We start from the raw sequence: 21,014 nt of genomic DNA, 5'->3' as shown, positions 1-21,014 counted from the left end.
TATCGAAAGCTGTTGCTATTTTCCAATGATTCACAAGTACTGAAATGAATCAAAGCTGATTCCTCAACTTAGATCATTTCTATCAATTCAAATTATTCAATTTATTAGCGAACGCTGGGAAATAAATGTCTTGAAATGGAAAAAACCAACAATTGTGTCTTGTGTGGTAGAATGAAAGATTCATTATCTTGATGTTGATGAAATGCTGGCCTACTTATTTTGATGTAATTAATTGAATATTTCTCACAGGTCATCGTTTCCGTACAACTTACGACTTTGGATTTGCCTCTTTGGATGTCCTCAACGTCTATGCTGAGGACTCTGGCGAATACACATGCAAAGCGACCAACAGGCTAGGACAAGCTAGCTCTTCAATCAAACTCAATGTCAAATGTGAGTGGAACAAAAGTCTCATTATCATCTCTAAGAGTTTTTATTTGTCTTGAGAGTTTTTATCAGGAATATTAATTCAGCTCAGAGTTTATTTTTTCCAAGTAAAACTATTCATAGAGTTATCGGTCTCAGTAACAATTAGCAAAACAGTATTCAAGTTATATCAAAAACGATTAATATTGGAAAGTAAAGAAAGGAAAGATGATTTTCAGCAAAGTCATTCTACCTCACCCGTCAGTCGAAAACAATGCAATGAGACCATGTAGTTGAAATCAGAAGGTGGCTAAGGATTATCAAAATCCATCTTCTTCACTATAGTTTATGTTTTTGAAAGTCCTTCCATTTGCTACATCCGTGGACTTTAAAAACTCCATTTCATTTTTCAAGCGCATGTGCTTCTGATTATAAACTCATATCACAAATAACTTTTGTGCAGTTATGCTCAAATGAATTCTTATGAATGATCTATACAAATATTTTTTATGAATGATCTCGTATATTTTTTCCTATGTGATTTGAAAAACCTCTACAGTAGAAGTCGGACTCACCTATTCTCTCTATCTCATTTTCAATTTCTATCCAGTTTCAGCCGGTGAGTTTATTATTATTTTGTAATGAGTTGATCGAATTATTGTTTAATCTGTTTGAAACAGCTCGTGCCTCGATCCTCACTGAAACACAGCATGAAGGAGCTCTGCAGAAGATTCGTCATCTGGAAGACGACTCAAGATACAAGAAGGTGGCTGAGGAAGATCGGTTGGTTTTGGAGAAGCCGCAATTCGGTCGGCCATTGAAGAACGTTGAACACGTGCTGGAAGGCCACAGCGCTCACCTGGAAGCCACCCTCACTCCGGTCAATGATCCCACCATGAAGGTCGAATGGTTCTGCAATGGACGTCCCATCAAGCAGGGTGATTACAACATCAATTATTAGAAAAACCAAAGGAACTAAGTAGAAATATTTAAATACTGCATTTGTGATTGATGATTTTTCAGCCTTGAGAGCATATTTATATTAGGATTAGAATTGAAATTTATTGCCAGAAAAATCTACAAACATAAAATCAATCATTAGTTTTGTTCCTATAGTGAGGTCCACTGGCAATATTCGTTTAACAATGGTGTTGCTATACTTGTCTATTATTAAACAAAACAGATATTACTATCCTTTTCTAGCTCCGCAACGTTGCCAAGTCCGTTTTTAACAATGTAGAAATGTAATTAATCAAGGCAGAGAATCGGCAACGCTGTTCTCCTATCTTTATCCACTGTCATTCTATCGTGAACTTCACAATATGTGGAACGGTCTATACTCTATACTAGACAACAAATAAACAATATTTGTGAATAATGGTCAAAATTATAGCTCAAGCAATTATTTGTTTTTCGACACTGCCAACTTATAAAATAAAATTCCAGTTCAACTTACAGTTGAAAACAATAAGCTCATAAATTCTGAATCTATGTGTATTCTTACTGTATAAATTTCGAAGCCGAATTCTTCAATTTCTCATCCAATAACTTTGAAATTTTGGAAAGAGTATTGTAGAACATTGAAAAAGTCAATTTCCCAACTCTAAGAAATATATTTTATAATGATCACAAAATATTGCACAATATTTGAATTAAGTAACTTCATATTGAAAAATTGCTTCTATATGTTGTTCTCATTCGGTATTTAATAATTGAAGAGTTCAATTCCCAAGCCTGCTGAGTCAAAAAAATGAATTTTTGGAAAAATGGAAAAAGCTGTTGCTGGATCACTTTATGCTTCAAGTCAACTATGTCTTGCTGAAGCTTGAAATAACATTTAAAAAGATAATATATATAATATATGAGCTTCCTACTTGAATGTATCTATTTTTGTGTCTGAGTGAATAATTAATTACTAATAATAATTATCTTACTTGTTTCAGGACACAGATTCAAAACCACTTACGACTTTGGATTCGTCGCCTTGGATATTCTGTATGGATATCCTGAAGATTCCGGCACCTATATGTGCAAGGCTCAGAACGCAGTTGGTGAAGCAGTCACTACTTGCTCTGTTAGCTTCGACTGTAAGTCCAATTTTCTTTCATTTTTAATAATTGTATGAATTCTGTAGGAGTCCACCCTTGAATCAATTCTCAAAACTATAATACCCCAACAAATATTAATTACTCCATGTTGAAAGAAAACATTCGTATTTTGCGAATTATTAATGACTTAACATTGTTTAGATAAAAGCATTTGACGGTTTTGTCTGAAAGATATAAAAACCTAGTGAAAAGATAGAATTTCAAAAAGGTTCAACTCATCAATCTTTGCTATTCTGTCAATTAGATCATGGTTGTTGAAATCCAATGTAAAACAATTTTTACTGATGGAATAATTTTTTGTAATACATTTTAGGAAGCTACTTGGAAGTATGATTGTGCGGGTGCTTTTCTCAGTCTGCTGAAACTACTAGAATTTCATGTAATTTTGAAAAATTATCAAGGAGATATAAGAATTTAGAATTTCAAATATTTTTCTTTAAACTACAAAGTATTGAAACCTCTCAGCTTAACTAAATGATTGATCTATTTTTCGACTTTCAGCCAAGGCTGGTCTACAGTTGGATACTCTGGACGAGCAGAGACTGAAGAAGATTCGTGACCTGGAAAATGTGGATAGACCACGAAAGGAAGAAATCGAAAAGGAGTTTGGAAAGCCTGTTTTCTTGACTCCATTGAGCAAGTGAGTATAACTTCGTTTCCAATTAGTAACCTCTCACACTAGGAAGTTAACATTGAAAAAGTGTTTCTAATATTTGAATGTTGCTTTCAATAAGAGAGCATAATCACATAATTAATGATTATAAAAAGTGTTTCAAAAAGAATGACCCAATTTCAAACATATATTTTTATTTTAAAAAATGGTATACAAAAACAAATTTTGAATTAAATTACTTACAGAAGTATCAAGTTTATGATGATGATGTATTATAAGAGTTCTATGTGCCCTCCTTTTGAGACTCAGACGAGATCTAGACGCTAGCCAAATTCATCCCAGACTGTTCGCAAGATGTCTTCTCGGACTGTAGCTACTGTATCAGTTATCCTGGTTTCTAGCTCCTCAATATCAAGTACTAAGGGAGGAACATAAACACGATCTTTAACGTTGTTCCTCCCTTATCACTTGATATTGAAGAGCTAAAAATCAGGATAACTGATGGAGTATATATAGTGCGAGAAAACAAACATCTTGCGAACAGTCTGGGATGAATTTGGCTACCGTCGAGATGTCGTCCGAGCATCAAAAGGAGGGCACATAGGACGCTTATAATACATCATCATAAACTTGATACTTCTGAGAGTAAAATTTGTTTGTGTACACCATATTTTAAAATGTATATAACTGTTTTAAATTGGGTAATTCTTTTTGAAACACCCGTTATATCAACGTCAATCCATTAAGTCCAACTTGTTATTTTCAAATCTTTCACGAACATCTCTTTTATTACAATAATTTTATCCAACTTCATGTTCTCAAAGATTCCCCATTTACTCGAGAATATATAATACAATAATGTTTACCACAGCATTCAATCATTTGTTAAGTATTTTGGTTCATCAGAATAAATTACTCTGATTTACTTCAACAGTTTTATTATTTTAATTTTCTAAATAGCTTTGTCATGAATTTCATTTATTAAAGGCAAATTAAAATTGTTGACACATGAATTGACTTAGAGAAAATACCATATCTATACAAGAAAACAAATCTATAATGTGAGTTTACTGTTACATGGATTCCTTACTGTTTCCATCAATAACATTATTTACTCATTCATCCACTGATATGTATCCATAAAAGGCATACTGCAACCATCTTATTACTTAACTAATCTATTGTTTGTTTGCTTAGTCTAGAAATTCATTCGTCTATTCAATGAAAAACTGAGTGGAATCTTGTGGATTTTGGTGACGGTGATGATTGTTTGTGCTTGCAGCCTGGAAGGCCTAAAGGAAGGTGACCATGCCCACCTGGAGTGCCGAGTGGAGCCGATCAACGACCCGAACCTGCGCATCGAGTGGTTCGTGAACGGAGTGGCGATCCGCGCCGGCCATCGCTTCCGCACCACGCATGACTTCGGGTACGTGGCACTGGACGTGCTCTACACGTGGGGCGAGGACACCGGCACCTACATGTGCAAGGCCACCAACCTCAAGGGCGAAGCCGTCAACTCGTGCAACATCGGCGTCAAGTCAAAGCAGAGCGTCTACCTCGAGACGCAGCACCCGGCCGGCCTGGAGAAGATTCAGGAGCTCGAGGCTCAGGGCCACCCCGCCAAGCTCGAGATACAGGAGCCCATTCCGACTGTGCCCCGTTTCATCACCGAGCTCAGAGTGAGTACACCTCCAATCAAAACACAAAGATATAGTCGAATAATCACGATTTTATTTGGAGAGAACACAAACCTGTTAACACACTCATCCTAAATTTATTGAGTGCACATTTTTTACTGATAAAATATATTATTAATTACCATAATGAATCGAGATATTGCTCTGTGATATTTTCTCTCATATGTACCTGGCAATGTCCATGTATTTCTATAAATGCCTCACGGCAATAAAGAATGAATCGAGAAAATAATGAGTTGTTGCTCTGATAATTTTGGTGATTTCTTGTTTATATATTCATATCTCTTTGGCCCACTTTCTTCTAAAACATTGAACTAAAGTTCTAGTTTAAACCATCAGCTGACTCAATTGAAACAAACACATTATAATATATGCGATTTTTAGAGAAAGCTATCCTTGATATTATATTGATTATTGAATACCATTCAATTATTGGACGATTGAAACAAATACAATATTCAGAAAATTGCATTCCATGGATAACCAGTCTTTTGTAAATATTCTTTCATAAGAATTATTTAACAAACTGTAAATATATGAAATTTAAGTCTAAAATAATTTCATTTCAACTTAAATTTGCAGGGCACGACCGATCTGTTTGAAGGTCAAACAGCCCACTTCGAATGTCAAGTGGAGCCTCTGCACGACCCCAATCTGCGCATAGAGTTCTACCACAACGGCAAGCCACTGCCATCCGCCTCCAGATTCCACATCACATTCGACTTCGGCTACGTGGCTCTGGACATCACCCACCTGGTGCCTGAGGACGCCGGCGAATACACCGTCAAGGCAATCAACAAACTGGGCCAATGTGCATCCTCCATCCGACTCAACGTCACGGCAAAGAGCGGAATCGTCCTGGAGTCTCAACGCCCTGAAGGTCTGGAGAAGATAAGGAAACTGGAGGAGACTTCACCCTTCCAGCGCCCTGATGTACCCGAGGCGGTCACAAGGCAGAGACCCGTGTTCACCCAGCCTCTGCAGAACATCGATAACATCGCTGAGGGCCAGACAGCTCACTTCGAGTGTCGCCTCATCCCTGTCGGTGATCCCACCCTCAAGGTTGAGTGGTTCCGCAATGAGAAGCCGCTGGAGACCAGCTCGCGTATCACAAAGACTCACGATTTCGGTTTCGTTTCGATGGACATCAGCCATCTTCGTGGCGAGGATGAGGGTGTCTACATGTGTCGTGCATCCAACGCACTCGGCGAGGCTGTTACTACTGCTTCTGTCCGCATTAAGAGTAAGTAATTGATAGTTTTTATTTACTAAATTCATGTATTCAGCTATAAAAATATCAATAGACTACTAATTGGATTATATAACACAAATAAAACTTGGCATTAAAATGAATGTATTTCCTAATTTTATCACAATATAACATAGACTTCCTCCCATATCTGTTCTATAGATTCCTAAAAAATATATTCCGATTATCTACAGTTCTTAGATCGAAGTAACCATGAAAGTGTTATTTTAAACAGTATAAATGAATACATAGGCCTATTCAAAGATATAATTGTTAATTTTCGTTGATTCCACTTGAAAACTAATTTTATTCTCAATATCAAATTGTTTTGGGTATTTCAAAAAAGAAACTTATACAATACTTAGAATCCCCCTCATGACATTGACCGTATATAAATCACAAATTTGCCAACCATTCATATATATATTCTCCATGTCTCCTTATTATGACTTTCTTCTTCATAAAAATGAGCTTGAGTTCAAAAATTAATGATGGCATAAGGTGAAAATCACTAGTCTTATCACGCTATGATCTATGAATTTCCGTGTTCTGTTTAAAATCTATAATACATTTACAATGTATAAATCTTCAATCTTCTAAATGTGAAAAGGAACTTATTCCAAACTTTCTTTCATTAGGCTATGATCCATGATGTTACTGAATTAAAAATATTTTTCAAAAAACTTTCAAACTCTAGGAGGTGTATTGCAATTTTGTATAGTGTAAACATGGATAAAATTCCTTTCTAGCTAAAGCCAGTATCCAATTGGAAACCCAACATCCAGAAGGCATGAAGAAAATACAGGAGCTTGAAGGTAAAGGACCGGCTCCAAGACCTGAAATTCCAGACCGAGTTTTCGAGAAACCTATCTTCACTCAGCTGCTCACTGGCCCTTCAGAGCTTTGGGAAGGCCAACATGCTCACTTTGAATGCCGTGTTGTGCCTGTGGGTGACCCCACCATGAAACTCGAGTGGTTTGTCAATGGGGTTGAACTCAAGATGGGTAAGCATTTTACATCATTATTTCAAATTTTATTTCATAAATTGAATTGGTGTTCAATCACACATTCAATCTATGTAAAAGTAGTCTACTTAATAACTATCAATTTTACCCTTAAAACATGGAATCTATTCTACAGATTTTAAACTTTTCAATGTTTCAGTAAACGGTATTGATAACTTTGATCCTACAAAAACATTCATGAATGATATTTTTCTAGAAATTTCAATTGAGCTTTCAGATGAGCTTGTTTTCTATTTACACCTCTCAATTGAATAGAAATTATTTTTATTATATTAAATTCTAAATTACTTTGATTCAATCTCAACTTTACTATTTCTTATTTTTGTTTAGTTAGAATAAGGAATTGAATACGGTGAGTGGTTATAAGTTACTCTATGTAATGAACAAAATACTCCAAGCTTTATTCCATTTATTCAACCTTTCAACTATGTCCAGGTCCAACTATAACTTGAACGATCTTCTAGTTCATCTGAAATGCGATAATTTATACTACTTAAGACTAATTCTCACTTGAATTATTATGGATTTATCAAAATTATAATAATTCTGTTAATAAATGAGTATAGATTTTTTCAAGAAAGCTACATTTCCACTAAACAAAACCTTTCTTTACTAATGAATACTCTTTCTGGGAAAATACGTGTGTTACTTCCTCTTGAAATCACTTTGACAGCACATTGGTTCATTTATCACCGATTTCAGCATCAATCCATTATTATATAATAATCGAAATTCCCATGATAAAATAATAGTTGAAGCTATTGTTGAGTGTTGACTCTATAAGATAGTAGAATTTTACAAAGTTGCATAGAAAGTTGCAATAGTGATGCTTGAATCAATGAAGGGAGGCAATTGTATATGGTACTATAATAATAGATATCATAATAGTATCAATATTAATTTATTACTCTACTTATACCTAAAATGTATTTTCTCCTATCTCTGATCTGTCAACTCTTTCAAATAGTGAAGAGAGATTTGACAGCAGCTATCATCAAGTTTAGAAACAGGATTCACAATTAAAATAAGAAACAATTGATTTTCAGATGAATTTGGTTACCTGACCAATACACAGCTACCAGGTATTCAAATCAATTGAATAAAGCTCATTTAGGCATGCAAGTAATTTTGCTGCAGTCGCAAAATATTGCACTAATAGAGTAGAAAATTGTCCAACTCTGGTGATGGTATGATTATCTTGAACATTTATCACTATTGCACATAATTAGACTACCATTTGATGTTGATTTCTCACAAATTAGTGCTTTATTGTCGAACGAAACTTAAATAGTGTACTTATCCATTCCATTCTCTATAATTCAGTAATCACTTTATCATTAGTAACGGATTCATCAATAGCTCACTTATTCTGTATATTCATCAATAACATAGAAACTTTCCAAAAAAAATTGTCTGAAATTACTCAGGAATCTGGTTCGTGGTGTATGAACATCTTCTGCTATTTCTATGTATCTCGATTATTCAAACCCATTGAGAACTATTCAATGATCTTCAAACTCATTTTGATTTACTCATTTCATTTTCATACCAATTTTAATAGAATCACGATGCTCTATTCAATTCTTCGATGAATATATTATTCATTTTTAAGATCTTATTCAAATTATTTTTGTTCAATTGTCTCATCTGTTATCAAACTTTCTTGTCAAATCTTCTAAAAATGAATAAATCCTTGATCAAGGAGAGGCAGGTTAATTTCATTCGATGAAATGCACGTCAATCTATGCTTTTTGAATTCCAAGTGTGTAGATAGAATACAATCCACTGTTTACCTGTCCAGAAGATGAGCTCGGTTCACTATATAACTGAGCTTATTCCAAGTCAATATGTTATCGACTATTTTAAGTCAAAGAACTTGGTAAATTTCTCCATTCCTGCCAAATTCAACACAACTGTTATATTGTGTATGAGTATGTGATTATTTGATCTTTAGATGCCTTTAAATATAATTAACTTTGCCATTCCTGTTATGAATTACGTAAGTTTAAGACGGTTCTTCAAACCCAATAGCCTATTCCCTGCCCTATACCCAATTCCCTAGTGTTACTTACTCCAAATCTCAATAAGTGAATTATAAACTCACCGAAATTATAATTTACAGGATCTCGTTTCCGCACTACCCATGATTTTGGATTTGTCACCCTGGACATTGCTAAAACTGTGCCTGAAGACTCTGGCGTGTACATGTGCAAGGCCATCAATAGTGCTGGGGAGGCTGTTTCATCAACAGCTCTCAAGGTCAAATGTAAGTAACAATACCATTGACATTGAAGAAAGAAGTTAGTATCATATAGCAATTATTCACTGCTGTGAAATCAGAATAATTAATGGAACAACATTTTCAGGAGTGAGAGTCTTCAGAATATTTTATTTTTTATAGTATTATTATTTAGGGAATTCGTTTCATTAATTATTACAATTGAAATTTTTATTTCGATCACTCACAATATTAAATTTTCCTGTCTCCTTGATTAGAGTAATGAACCATGGAGAAAATATAGCATAAGAAGATATCCCATGGTAATAGGGCGTTCATGTTTCAAATTTCACTGTTAACTCAAGCCTTTAGTCCTAGTAGTTATTTTTCGTAAAGCTATGTGACACTGGTAGTCTCTCATACTGTACCGTTCTTACACCCTCAACCGGCTAAAACAGTAATAATAGACACTAGTCGACAGTAATCGGCTCGAGTTAACAAAAAACTGCTTGAAATTCGGCTTAATAAACGACTTATACCATGGGATACCTTCTTATGCTTTATTTTATCTACCGAGATTTTTTATTAACCGAGCTAAGTTTCCCATTAATTATAACTAATCATTATTTCTTGATACAAATTTCTCGATTACGTCTTGTTTAATTTATTGATTACGTCTTTCTCGATATATTCTGTATAAAGATTCTCCAATCTCCAAGAAATGTTAATTTGTAGTTAATAATGGATTAAAAAACACAATTTTATCAACTTTCTATTTCCGTTTACAGCGAAATCGTCAATTGCTGGTGACTCCCTGCAGCCCGATGCTTGGCAGAAGATTCAGCTGAAGGAGGCTGAAATGAACAAAGTGCCACCAGCGTTTGTGGACACAGCTCCTCAGCAGGCTCCAGTCTTCACACGCCATCTCGACAACAAGGACAAACTGGTAGAAGGCCAGCATGTCTACTTGGACAATTAAAGTTGAAGGTGAGCAGCAATTTTATTGATCGTTTGAAATAATGTATATCGATACGTTTGAGAATTAAGTTGAATTTCAAGAATAACTCCTTGTTTCCTATCTCCATTCAGTTCTATTATCACTCAATTTTGGAATAGCATTTCTGTCCATATTTTTGTAGTATGAATCTAACTACTGTCATAGTAGATGCACATTTACTTTTCAGACCTACATTGTAATCAATATAACAATACAATCCTTCAGCTTGCTCACAAAAACATCAAGATGTGTAACTATCCTATCATCACAATATTTTGTTTACAACAATAGTCGGAGATTTGATTATCTGTTGGTTTGTACAGTTAGTTATTTCTAAAAGTCAAAAATTTAATTTTGTTAAATTCAATTGTCAATGTGTGACATATGTAAATTTGTAATATCTTCTCTTGAGAAACTGTATTTAATCCTTATAATTCACTTTTACAATAATTGATTCGAACCCAAAACTAAACACTCTGTACTTTTTTCCCAGATAAACATTGGCTGCAATCTCAAGCTCTCCGACCAGATGCTTTGCCTCTCATTGAAGACCTTGAAAAACCGAAGGAGGCTCAAGCTCCCTTGCCAGAACCAGTGTTCGAGGGACCTGTCTTCATTTCGCATCTGAACAACATCGAGTGCAAGGAAGGAGACAATGTTCACTTCGAGTGTCAAGTTGAGCCATCCAAGGATCCTACTATGAAGATCGGTGAGTTGATTGATTTAATGAAATATTCCAGTCGTTGAATTATTTAAGAATACTAATAATTCTTCGACACAGTATGAATTTAACCCAATTTTACTCTAATAAATTATTGTTTATAGCCTACTCAGTTGAAGTGATCTCTCCATTCAACACAACGACGCGGATGAGCATGGGGTAAGGGAGCGTGACGACTTTAAAAAAAGATTATTTTGAATAAAAATGAACATTTTATTTATAACTAAATAAAAAACTATTGAATAATCTTCCCACTCCACCTTCCGTTCTGCATCGGTGTTTTCAAGGCTTACAAGGCGTATTCACGGGGTTATCATGAATTGGATTGCAGAGTGGAACATCAATTTCTATAGTCAAGTCAAAGTATGTTCCAATGGAGCATTCTTTCCCAATGTTTTATCAATTCATTTTAAAAATACGTGTCATATTTTCAATATCGCGATATTCAAATTATTGTGAAATATATCTCTATTTTTCTCCTTGGTAAAGCGATTATGCAGTAGTCATCATTCCATATTTTAAATTGTTATTCATATTTACGTTATTTGATATCTAATCCCTGATTCATCAATCCTCACCACTGTCAATCATCATTTCCTGAATTCTCCTTCGTTTCAGAATGGATGGTGAACGGCAAGCCAATTCCGTCCGGCTCCAGATTCAAGTCGACCTACGACTTTGGCCTGGTGACGCTGGACATCATGCACACCTACGCCGAGGACTCGGGCGTCTACAGCGTGAAGGCGACCAACAGCAAGGGTCAGGCGTCCACATCTGGATCGCTGCGTTGCACGAGCAAGAAGGACATCTACCTGGACACACAGCACCCGCAGGGACAGGCCGGTCTGGATCGGGTGCAGGAAGTGGAGGATGCTTTCGCATCCAAGTCGCAGCGACCACCCGACGCTCCCGAAACCGACTTCCCCAAGCCGGTGTTCACAGTTCCACTGCAGGCGCAGTTCAACCTGGCCGAAGCTCAGCCTCTGCACCTCGAGGCGCAGGTCGAACCCAAGACCGACCCCAAGCTCAAGGTCGAGTGGTACTTCAACGGAAAACTGCTCGAACATGGTGAGTGTGATACCATAGAGAAAATAGCATAAGTTATCTTTCCTATCTTTGGTATATTTTCTTTATGGCGATATTTTGTGAATATGTATCTATTCATAGCAAAGATTGAATGATTTATACATTTTCACTTTTGTATCAAATTAAAACAAGCATAGAAGGAGCATATTGAAAATAATTATTACGTATAACCTTGCTGGCTTAGTTCTGGTGTCAGAGTTTTCAGGTCACATCTGATCAATTTCAGGGCATCAGACTAATATTGTACATGCTTGAACATATTTTATTCTATGGTTTGGACAATATTCTCAATAAATAAATAGTTCCAAACCAAAAAGTTCGACTGTAAAAGCTATCACAAACATATCAAGTAATAGATTCATGTATGTTGTAGGTCGCTATTCAATTCATCCGTTAATAACTCTGCATGAACTAGGAAAATATATGTTTTAATGATTTTATAAATAATATAATTAATGAATTTATTTGTTATTTTTTGTGAAAATCCTTGCCTAGTTCATTATTTGCATAAGCCAGTCATTTTGGAAACTAAAAATTCTGATATTGACTTGATATTGAGATTGTCTATTGGAATAAATATAATCTATTATGTTTATTGTATGGAATTAGCAACAGAAATACTTAATTTTGAATTGAAAATTCTTACAGACTACTAACAATAATAATCGGAAGTCAACAGTAATGTCGATAATGAGTTATAAAAAGTATAGTTGCAAAAGAGTTTTCTGTTGATAAAATAGATAAAATAGTGTGTGTATTAAATCATACTCAATATCAAACCTTATTATGAATTTAAACAACATTATCGAAATCTCATTGATTATTGTAGGATCTCGCATCAAGATGACCAGCGACTTTGGCTTCGTGACCCTTGACATAACGGAGGTGTACGATCGTGACCAGGGTGTCTACACATGCAAGGCGTACAACCTGGCCGGCGAGGCATTCACCTCAACCACCATCTACTGCACATCGAAGGAGGGTCTCATTGAGAAGACCCAGCACCCCAAGGGTGAGGCTGGTCTCGAGAAGATCCAGACCCTCGAGGAGGCGCTCAGACGTCAAGAGCCGGGTGCTCCTGATGTCGAAGATGGCCGGGCTCCAGAGTTCACTAAACAAGTAGGTTACACAAAATTTATCCTCAATTTACTCTTAATTGATCAATTCTTCAAAAATGTTCAGTTATTCATAAATCATTTCGATAGAACAGTGCGAAACTATTTTGCTCAAACCTATTTTGAGTTAATGGTGCAATACTTTCCAGTTATTAATTGGACAAAAGTACATTAAAAAGACTATTGTGAGCTCATCTCTAAATTTTGACTACTAGAACTGTCATGTTTTTCAGCTGAATTGTGAGTGGTTGTTGTGCTTCATTCAACATCCTCAAGGATGTTGTCTGACATTGGAATTTCAAGTAGAATAATAGAATAACAGTTATCTATATAGTAGAATAATTGAATAGTAAATTGAACTCTTTGCTTACTCAGCCATCATTTTTTTCGATTCAAAGGGTTTACTTTGTAAAAAATAAACTTTGTATTGGGTTCAAGGGCTAAAATTTATTTTAAAATTGTATTTATCCCATATTGTATAATTAATTATCATACAATTATCGAATTTATTTTCCAATAAACAAAGTAACTATTGAATTCCAATGCTTTTTTAATACATCATTTTGGATGCTAATCGATATCATTATCGATGTTACATTGTATTTTTGTCGCAGTATTGAACTTACTCAACTTGAAACTCTACTGTACTCAGTACTGTGCTTTATTCTTGAACTTGATATTTCCTACACTTTTCTTTATTATGCTCATATAGATCGATAATGTTTTCAGTACCATGCTCTAGAACTTTTGCTGTGTTACTAATCTGATAGATTTATTCTCCAATCATTTAATACTTTTCTAATCTGCTTTTAGACCAGGAATAATGATTATTCTAATTATTCATGAAATTGACAATCCAAGAAAAAACTCGCATCTTTTTCATTATCATATAATTATATAGCCTATGTAAATCTAAACGAATGTAGTACTACTATAGTCCAAAAGGCTCCAATTTTTCAATTTCGATTTGTTATTCATGTTTTTATTTGTTGTTTTATCTTGATTGATTGGAGACTATCAGAACTACATCCTCTTACTTGTAATTACAGGAATTTCCATTGGAAGAAGGCATACCAGAATTCCATTGCCAGGTACCACCTAATGTGATCAGTTTCGGTGATGGTAGATTATATTTGGTGGTGGCTCCTATTTAAGAACCTTTCATTATCCTAAATGCTGCATCCTTCATCTGTCGGACTCTTAGTAGTATTCCCAACATAGCACGAATTTGTCCACAATTCTACTCCTCAAATAGAAATTGAAATTCATTCCAGTAATCTGTACATAGAGTTGACCATGGTTTATTCAGTACTTTGCCAGTTACCCTCACTTTGGTACTTGATTGTTAGTTATTGATTGCAGAAAACGAAATTCAGTGAATGACTTCATTGCTATCAATATTGTATATATCCTTGTTCCGGTTTTTTGTTTCCCAGTTTGTCAAAATGAGAGGTGATTCACTAATTTTTAAAAATATTTTAGTTCCAGAACTTGAGCAACATGAGCGAAGGTGAAATCGCTCACTTTGAAGCTTCCTTGACACCAGTCGGTGATCAGACAATGGTTGTCGAATGGTTCTACAACGGAAAACAGTTGGAAGCAAGTGAGTTCATTTATAAAATTCTATAGTTCACATTCAGAGTGCTTCATTTGTGTGAATTTGTGAGTTAGAGAAGCTACTTGGATTACAATAATTATCAAGAATTACGGTTGAGAAGTCTAGTATTAATCTTCATTATAGAATAATTCACAATTACATCAGTTCTTCTAATGATTAGTAAAAATCAATCATAAATTTCATAAATAATTGAAAATCGAAGTACAAACGTATAAATTGTTGAAGATTTAACAAAACTACAATAATGTATAAATTGTTATTCTTCAATTTAGTATCATTGTCATTAGTACAAAGTGAAAAAATGAAGAAGCATACGATGAATATGTACTGATAATAAATATAACTGATCATTTTTCATTTGGAAATAAATCAATTTGAATTATACTACCAGCAGGTAACCCGTGCTCCGCAAGGGTCTATTTTAAAACTTTACAAACTGAAAACTTGACGTAATGAAATATTGGAAAATTGAAAATAGGCCTATAACTATCCTCGGTTAATAAAGAATCTTTATGCAAAATTTCAAGTCATTCAGTCCATTAGTTCAGACGTGATGATGCGTCAAACATAATTTTCCCATCCCGTTAGGTGTATAAGCCAGTTCATCCCATTATTATAGTATAGATGGATGATTTATCAGTATCTTTGAATGAGAATAACTTTTGAACGGTTTGAGAAATCGATGTGCGGTTTTCACCATTCATTTTCTCTTGAAATTCTGTATCGAAATCATGTATTATATTCCACCAATACCAATTTAAACCAATTTCCACCAATTGTATTACCTTCCAATTTTAAAAAATGAAGTTGAATTTAAAATGGCGGTTCCAAGGTGGCTGACAAACATTTTGATGGGACAGAAAATCAGTTATATTTATTCGAATAGGATCTCAATCATACCTTTCATCTAATCTCCCTTTTAAAATAAATGTTCAGCTATTTCTATACAACAACTGGAAGTATGACAAATTGAATACTTGATGTAATGAAATCTTCAAGAATTGAAAATAGGCCTATAAAAATCCTCTGTTAATTAAGAATCTATATGCAAAATTTCAAGTAGTTCAGACGTGATGATGCGTCAAACATAATTTTCCTATTCCGTACGTGTATAAGCCAGTTATTTCCTTTATTATTAGTGTAGATACGGTAACTGAAGAAAACATAATACTACTTTAAAAACTCATAGTATCGTATTGATTTTTCTTTAATACATCAATTTTAGTGTCGATTAGAACCTCCTCAATTTGAATCAGGCAGCCTTTTGCTTCCCCAATTCCAAACAGAACTCGTTTCACTCCTAATTTGTGTCTAATAGTAGGCCGACATTATAATTTAAGAATATCAATTATTACGGTACTAATTTTATTATGATCTATCTATTCATGCATTTATTATGAATTCCAATGACATAGCATGAAACCCATGTCCATTTCATTTGTACTGGTTGCAAAATTTTACATAGAATAATTAATTGATGAAATCTATGATCAATCTTAATGAGAACAACTTCCTTCAAAAAATAATTTATAAATAATACGCTTCGAGGGAAAAAATCAAGTACAAAAAAACGGAAGAATCGGGATTCTAACCGAGGAACACTCGCGCCGTAACCGAGTACTCTACCCCTAAACCACGGCTGCGTTCAAAATATGAAGCCTTGTACTAACGTTATAACTTCCTTACTTATAAACAATCACATTTTACAACAATGTAAGCTATTCTATATAAAATTTCATGTCCCTTGAATGGAATTTAAACATTAATTCTAAAAAAAAATCTAGAAAGAAAATTGAAATTTGGGCTTCGAGGTGCACGATTTTGATATTTTTAGAATCTATGTGCAAAATTTGGAGATCTAAATCATTACCGTTTTTCCGGTATGCAATCCACAAGTTAACATGTTTTGATGCGAACAAACACTCTCTTTTATTATATAGAAGAAGAAGATACATACAAAATTTGCTAATACTAAACTTAGATCTAATTATGATACCCCACTAGTGAGCCTCCATAATGAACTGTAGAATAATCTTTCTGCACGAGATACGTCTCACCGGCAATAAGATCTTTGTTTTTATTCTTAAGCCGGTCAAAAATGTTGTTGTGTCTCTAGCGATTTTCAACTGCTATTAATTATGTTGTCAATAAGCTGCTATGAACTACTAGATTTCTTAGATTAATTTAATGTACACATTCTTGATTAATTTACATCTAATCTACGACATTACCGTATTCACCTTTTTTGTTAAGTCTGGGCTTATTACGAGGCACTTCACCCAATCTTCAAGTGACTTCCATGAAACTGATTGCATTATCTAGAGATTTGTTGTTTTTTTTTACTGAGTTATAATACCGTGTTTACCTCTTACTGACTGATAAATCGATTTTGCATAGTTATTTTTCATTGAATGAATATAAAATAACAGGCTTTTAAACTTATGTAAACATTTTCCCAATCAAGATCTCTCTAATTTTCTTCAATCTTTCCTCATTTCAATGGATTGGTTCTATATAGAATAGTCTAAAATATGAATTAAAACCAAATCAATTTTTAATTTAAAAACGAAAACAACTCATTACTAAATCTATCTATTTCATGGAAGAGGCTGTCTGAGAACGCTTGAATGAATAAGGTGGCTTTCCAAAATTGTTTCAATTTCTAAATTTAGATTCATTGAATTACTTTATTTTGTATGTGAACAGAGCATAGACGGTCTGAAAGACGGCGATTCTGCTCACTTTGAGTGCACTCTCATCCCAGTCGACGATCCAAATCTGAAAGTGGAATGGTTCCACAATGGCCAGGCAATAAGGCAGTCGTCCCGAATCAAGACAGTGTCAGACTTTGGATTTGTAGTGATGGATATCGCCTACACCCAGGGCCATGACACTGGCGAGTACATCTGCAAAGCCAGCAACAAGTAAGTGAATCGAAAAATCACTCATTATTCACAGTACAAACAGGTGAAAAACCTACAGTAAGAGGGGTTTACAGTAATAGCCTCGTTCTTTAAACTAGATTATTTTTATTTTTATATTAGTGCGGTATATCAATCATGATTATTATCTACTACACAATAATTCATACTACTTTTACATGTACTCTTTCCAAACATAACTATCATCGAATGCCGTCACATCAACTATGCTTCCTCAGCCTATTTGTACACTGAATGGCACACTCAGATTCTGTAGCATGTCTTTGCTCTAATAATTTATTTAATTTGTAGTAATAAACATTTCTTCAGATAGAACCATAGACTAAAAACAAATGAATCAATCAATAATTTTATTCAAATCAACACAATATAACATTAAAGAAATCAAAACACAATAAACACAATCAAAAATAAATTTCTAATAAAATACAAAAACAGGCTTCATGTTGGGGTGCACTGAAAGGAAAGAAAGGAGGAAAAATACCTAGCCAACTATGGTTTCCCATGTAATAGGCAGGTAGAGGGTATAAAAGTAAGGAATGAAGGGTGAATATGTGATTAACGTATAATCAATACTAACTGTAAAATTAAACGTCCGTTATTAAAATGTTATCTATCACAACATAATGTTTATGAAAGTAATTCTCTCTCTGTTGTCTCGTATCAAATAATCAAATTGAACCACCTTTTTAATGGCTCTATTAAAATACCCTCTGATGAATTGCAATTATATTACGAGACATTACAATGGAAAATTAGATATTTTGGTACTATTCATTGTACGGGATTAATCCAAGTATTTTTACCGATTATTAAAGCTATCAAATTATGGATGATATATTTCATCAATATTGCTATGTTAATGAATTATGTTATATCATTTAGTTGAAATTGATTGCATGAAATTGATCAATAACAGGTACGGCGAGGACTTCACGAAGGCGACCATCAAGTGCCAGGGTCGCGGAGGCGTCTACCTGGACAGCCTGCAACCGGAGGCGTTGGCTCGCATCCGCGAGCTAGAAAGCCAGGGAGCCAAGACAACCACTCCCACCACCCCGACAGCCGAGCCGCCCCGCTTCATCACGCAGATCAAGGACGTGACACAGCTGAAGGAGGGCATGAGTGCCCACTACGAGGCCCGCCTCACCCCCGTCGACGACCCCAACCTCACCGTCGAGTGGTTCTGCAACGGCAAGAAGCTGCCCACCGGCCACCGCTACCGCACCTTCCACGACTTCGGCATCGTCATCCTCGACATCCTCTACTGCTACGAGGAGAACTCGGGCGAGTACGAGTGTCGCGCCGTCAACAAGCTCGGACAGGACTCCACCAAGGCCATGCTCAAGTGTGTCTCCAAGGCTAATCTCATTCTGTCATCACAACTGCCACAGGTTGGTGCTCACTTATGCCTTCTTTTCATTTGTCTCCACATATTATCAACTAATAATAATATAGCTTTATTTACATTCTTAAAAGAATAAACGCCTCTCATATGAGGTATATGTGATTGTCAAAGTTATTGACGGACTCTGAATTTGAAAGTGAAAAATTTTATAATGTAAATTAATGTGAAATATTGTATTTGTTGCCAACTACATATCAACAAATACTGAGTGTTTATTGAAGGCCCAATTGATTAAGATCAATGTGAACATTTTCAACTTTTCAGGGAATGGAGGGAGGTCTAGAGAAGATCCAGAACCTGGAGGACGCGATGCTGAAGACGCGCGACGAACGTGTGACGGAAGAGCGCGGCCAAGCGCCCGTGTTCACAGTGCCGCTGTCCAACATAGACAGCCTGCGCGAGGGAGAGAACGCGCACTTCGAGGCGCGCCTCACCCCCACCGACGACCCCAAGCTCAAGGTCGAGTGGTTCTGGAACGGAAAGCCGCTCAGAACCGGCACCCGCTTCCGCACCTTCTGCGATTTCGGATTCGTCATCCTCGAAATATCGCCCGTCTATCCCGAGGACTCGGGAGAGTACTCTTGCCGAGCTTTCAACGATTATGGGCAAGCTGTAACCACTGCATCCATGAAAGTACAAGGTAAATAATATCAATCAATAATTTTATTTAATTTAATATAACACAAAAGAAAACAAAATACAAACAAAATAAAAAATGTCTAATAATAATATAATACCTTTATTTTGAGTACCTATTCCTCTGTTTTCTTCCTTCCCCCCAATTCTCCCTTCCCTTTTTCCTCATTACTTCTCTTTTTTGCCTGCCTATTACATGGGAAACCATAGTTGGCTAGGTATCTTCCTCTCTTTTTTCCTCTTCTCCAACACACCCAAACACTAAGCCCATGGTTTTTTATATTTGTAACATTTTATTGTGTTTTATTTGTTTCGTAAATCTTTGTAATTTTGTTTTGTCTTGTTTTGTGTGTTTTTAATAAATTGAAATTGAATTGAAAAATTGAAATTGAATAATATTAAAAACAGGATTCATGGTGGGGTGTGCTGAAAAGAAAGAAAGAAAGGATTAATATATTCTCAATAAAACATACATAAATATAAAAAATCCTTTTAAAATTTTAAACTTTCAACAAAGACCCTTCAACAAAAGGTGCTGTCCAATATTTTATAAAAATTAATTCAGAAACAGCAGGCCCAGATGAGAATGAATTGAAGAAAAACTCCAACCACCGTTGTAGGATGCCAGTATTCAAGAGAAGCCGAACACTACATGTAACCACTGTAGAAATAAATGCTTCAAATGAATTAATATAAAGAAATACAATAATTAATAGGCTATCAATGGAATAATATAATAGAAGTATGCAAAATAAAAGTACAAGATGAATTATGAGTTTTCGATAAAATACTAAAAATTAATATTCGTTTGTGTTTGCGTTGGCGGGGAGTCCCTTATGGGAGGGAATGACTCACCTCCCATCTTGCCTGAACATAATATAAGCTCTAGCTCAATAAATATTGAGGTACCAGCAAAATGCCGTAGGAATATTTTTTCAAGATTATTTCATTTGATACACTTTATTCGGGACTAACAATATCATAGCCACCTCTAATACAGGTGGTGTATTAGAGTTGGCTATGACAATATTCAACCTGCCCATTCATCAGATTTTGAAAATTTTTCAATTTTTCTAAAAAGGTGAATTAACCCTCATCTTTGGGCTATTATAGCTGGCAAAAGTATTACATTTCTATGAGATTTACGTTATCAAGTCAGCACCTGATTAACATTGATGCTATCCTTGTCTGTCATTAGATAAAGCATATAGCTCT

General features: G+C 35.0%; 1 protein-coding gene across 1 annotated transcript in view; it reads left to right on the top strand.

Moving 5' to 3' along the window:
- The window catches only part of LOC111045387 (titin-like), a 309,506-nt gene that overhangs the window by 62,331 nt on the left and 226,161 nt on the right, over positions 1-21,014 (top strand). The window contains 18 exon segments of the mRNA XM_039431466.1: positions 250-393; positions 1,047-1,304; positions 2,310-2,453; positions 2,976-3,114; positions 4,370-4,766; positions 5,367-6,027; positions 6,783-7,037; positions 9,181-9,324; positions 10,065-10,244; positions 10,247-10,285; positions 10,767-10,982; positions 11,613-12,062; positions 12,910-13,199; positions 14,678-14,823; positions 15,101-15,106; positions 17,450-17,737; positions 18,675-19,149; positions 19,428-19,803. Coding sequence (XP_039287400.1) covers positions 250-393; positions 1,047-1,304; positions 2,310-2,453; positions 2,976-3,114; positions 4,370-4,766; positions 5,367-6,027; positions 6,783-7,037; positions 9,181-9,324; positions 10,065-10,244; positions 10,247-10,285; positions 10,767-10,982; positions 11,613-12,062; positions 12,910-13,199; positions 14,678-14,823; positions 15,101-15,106; positions 17,450-17,737; positions 18,675-19,149; positions 19,428-19,803 — 4,608 coding nt within the window.

This window comes from Nilaparvata lugens, chromosome 6 (assembly GCF_014356525.2).
Source record: "Nilaparvata lugens isolate BPH chromosome 6, ASM1435652v1, whole genome shotgun sequence".
Taxonomy (NCBI): Eukaryota; Metazoa; Arthropoda; class Insecta; order Hemiptera; family Delphacidae; genus Nilaparvata; species Nilaparvata lugens.
This window is presented reverse-complemented; position numbering and strand designations above follow the sequence as displayed.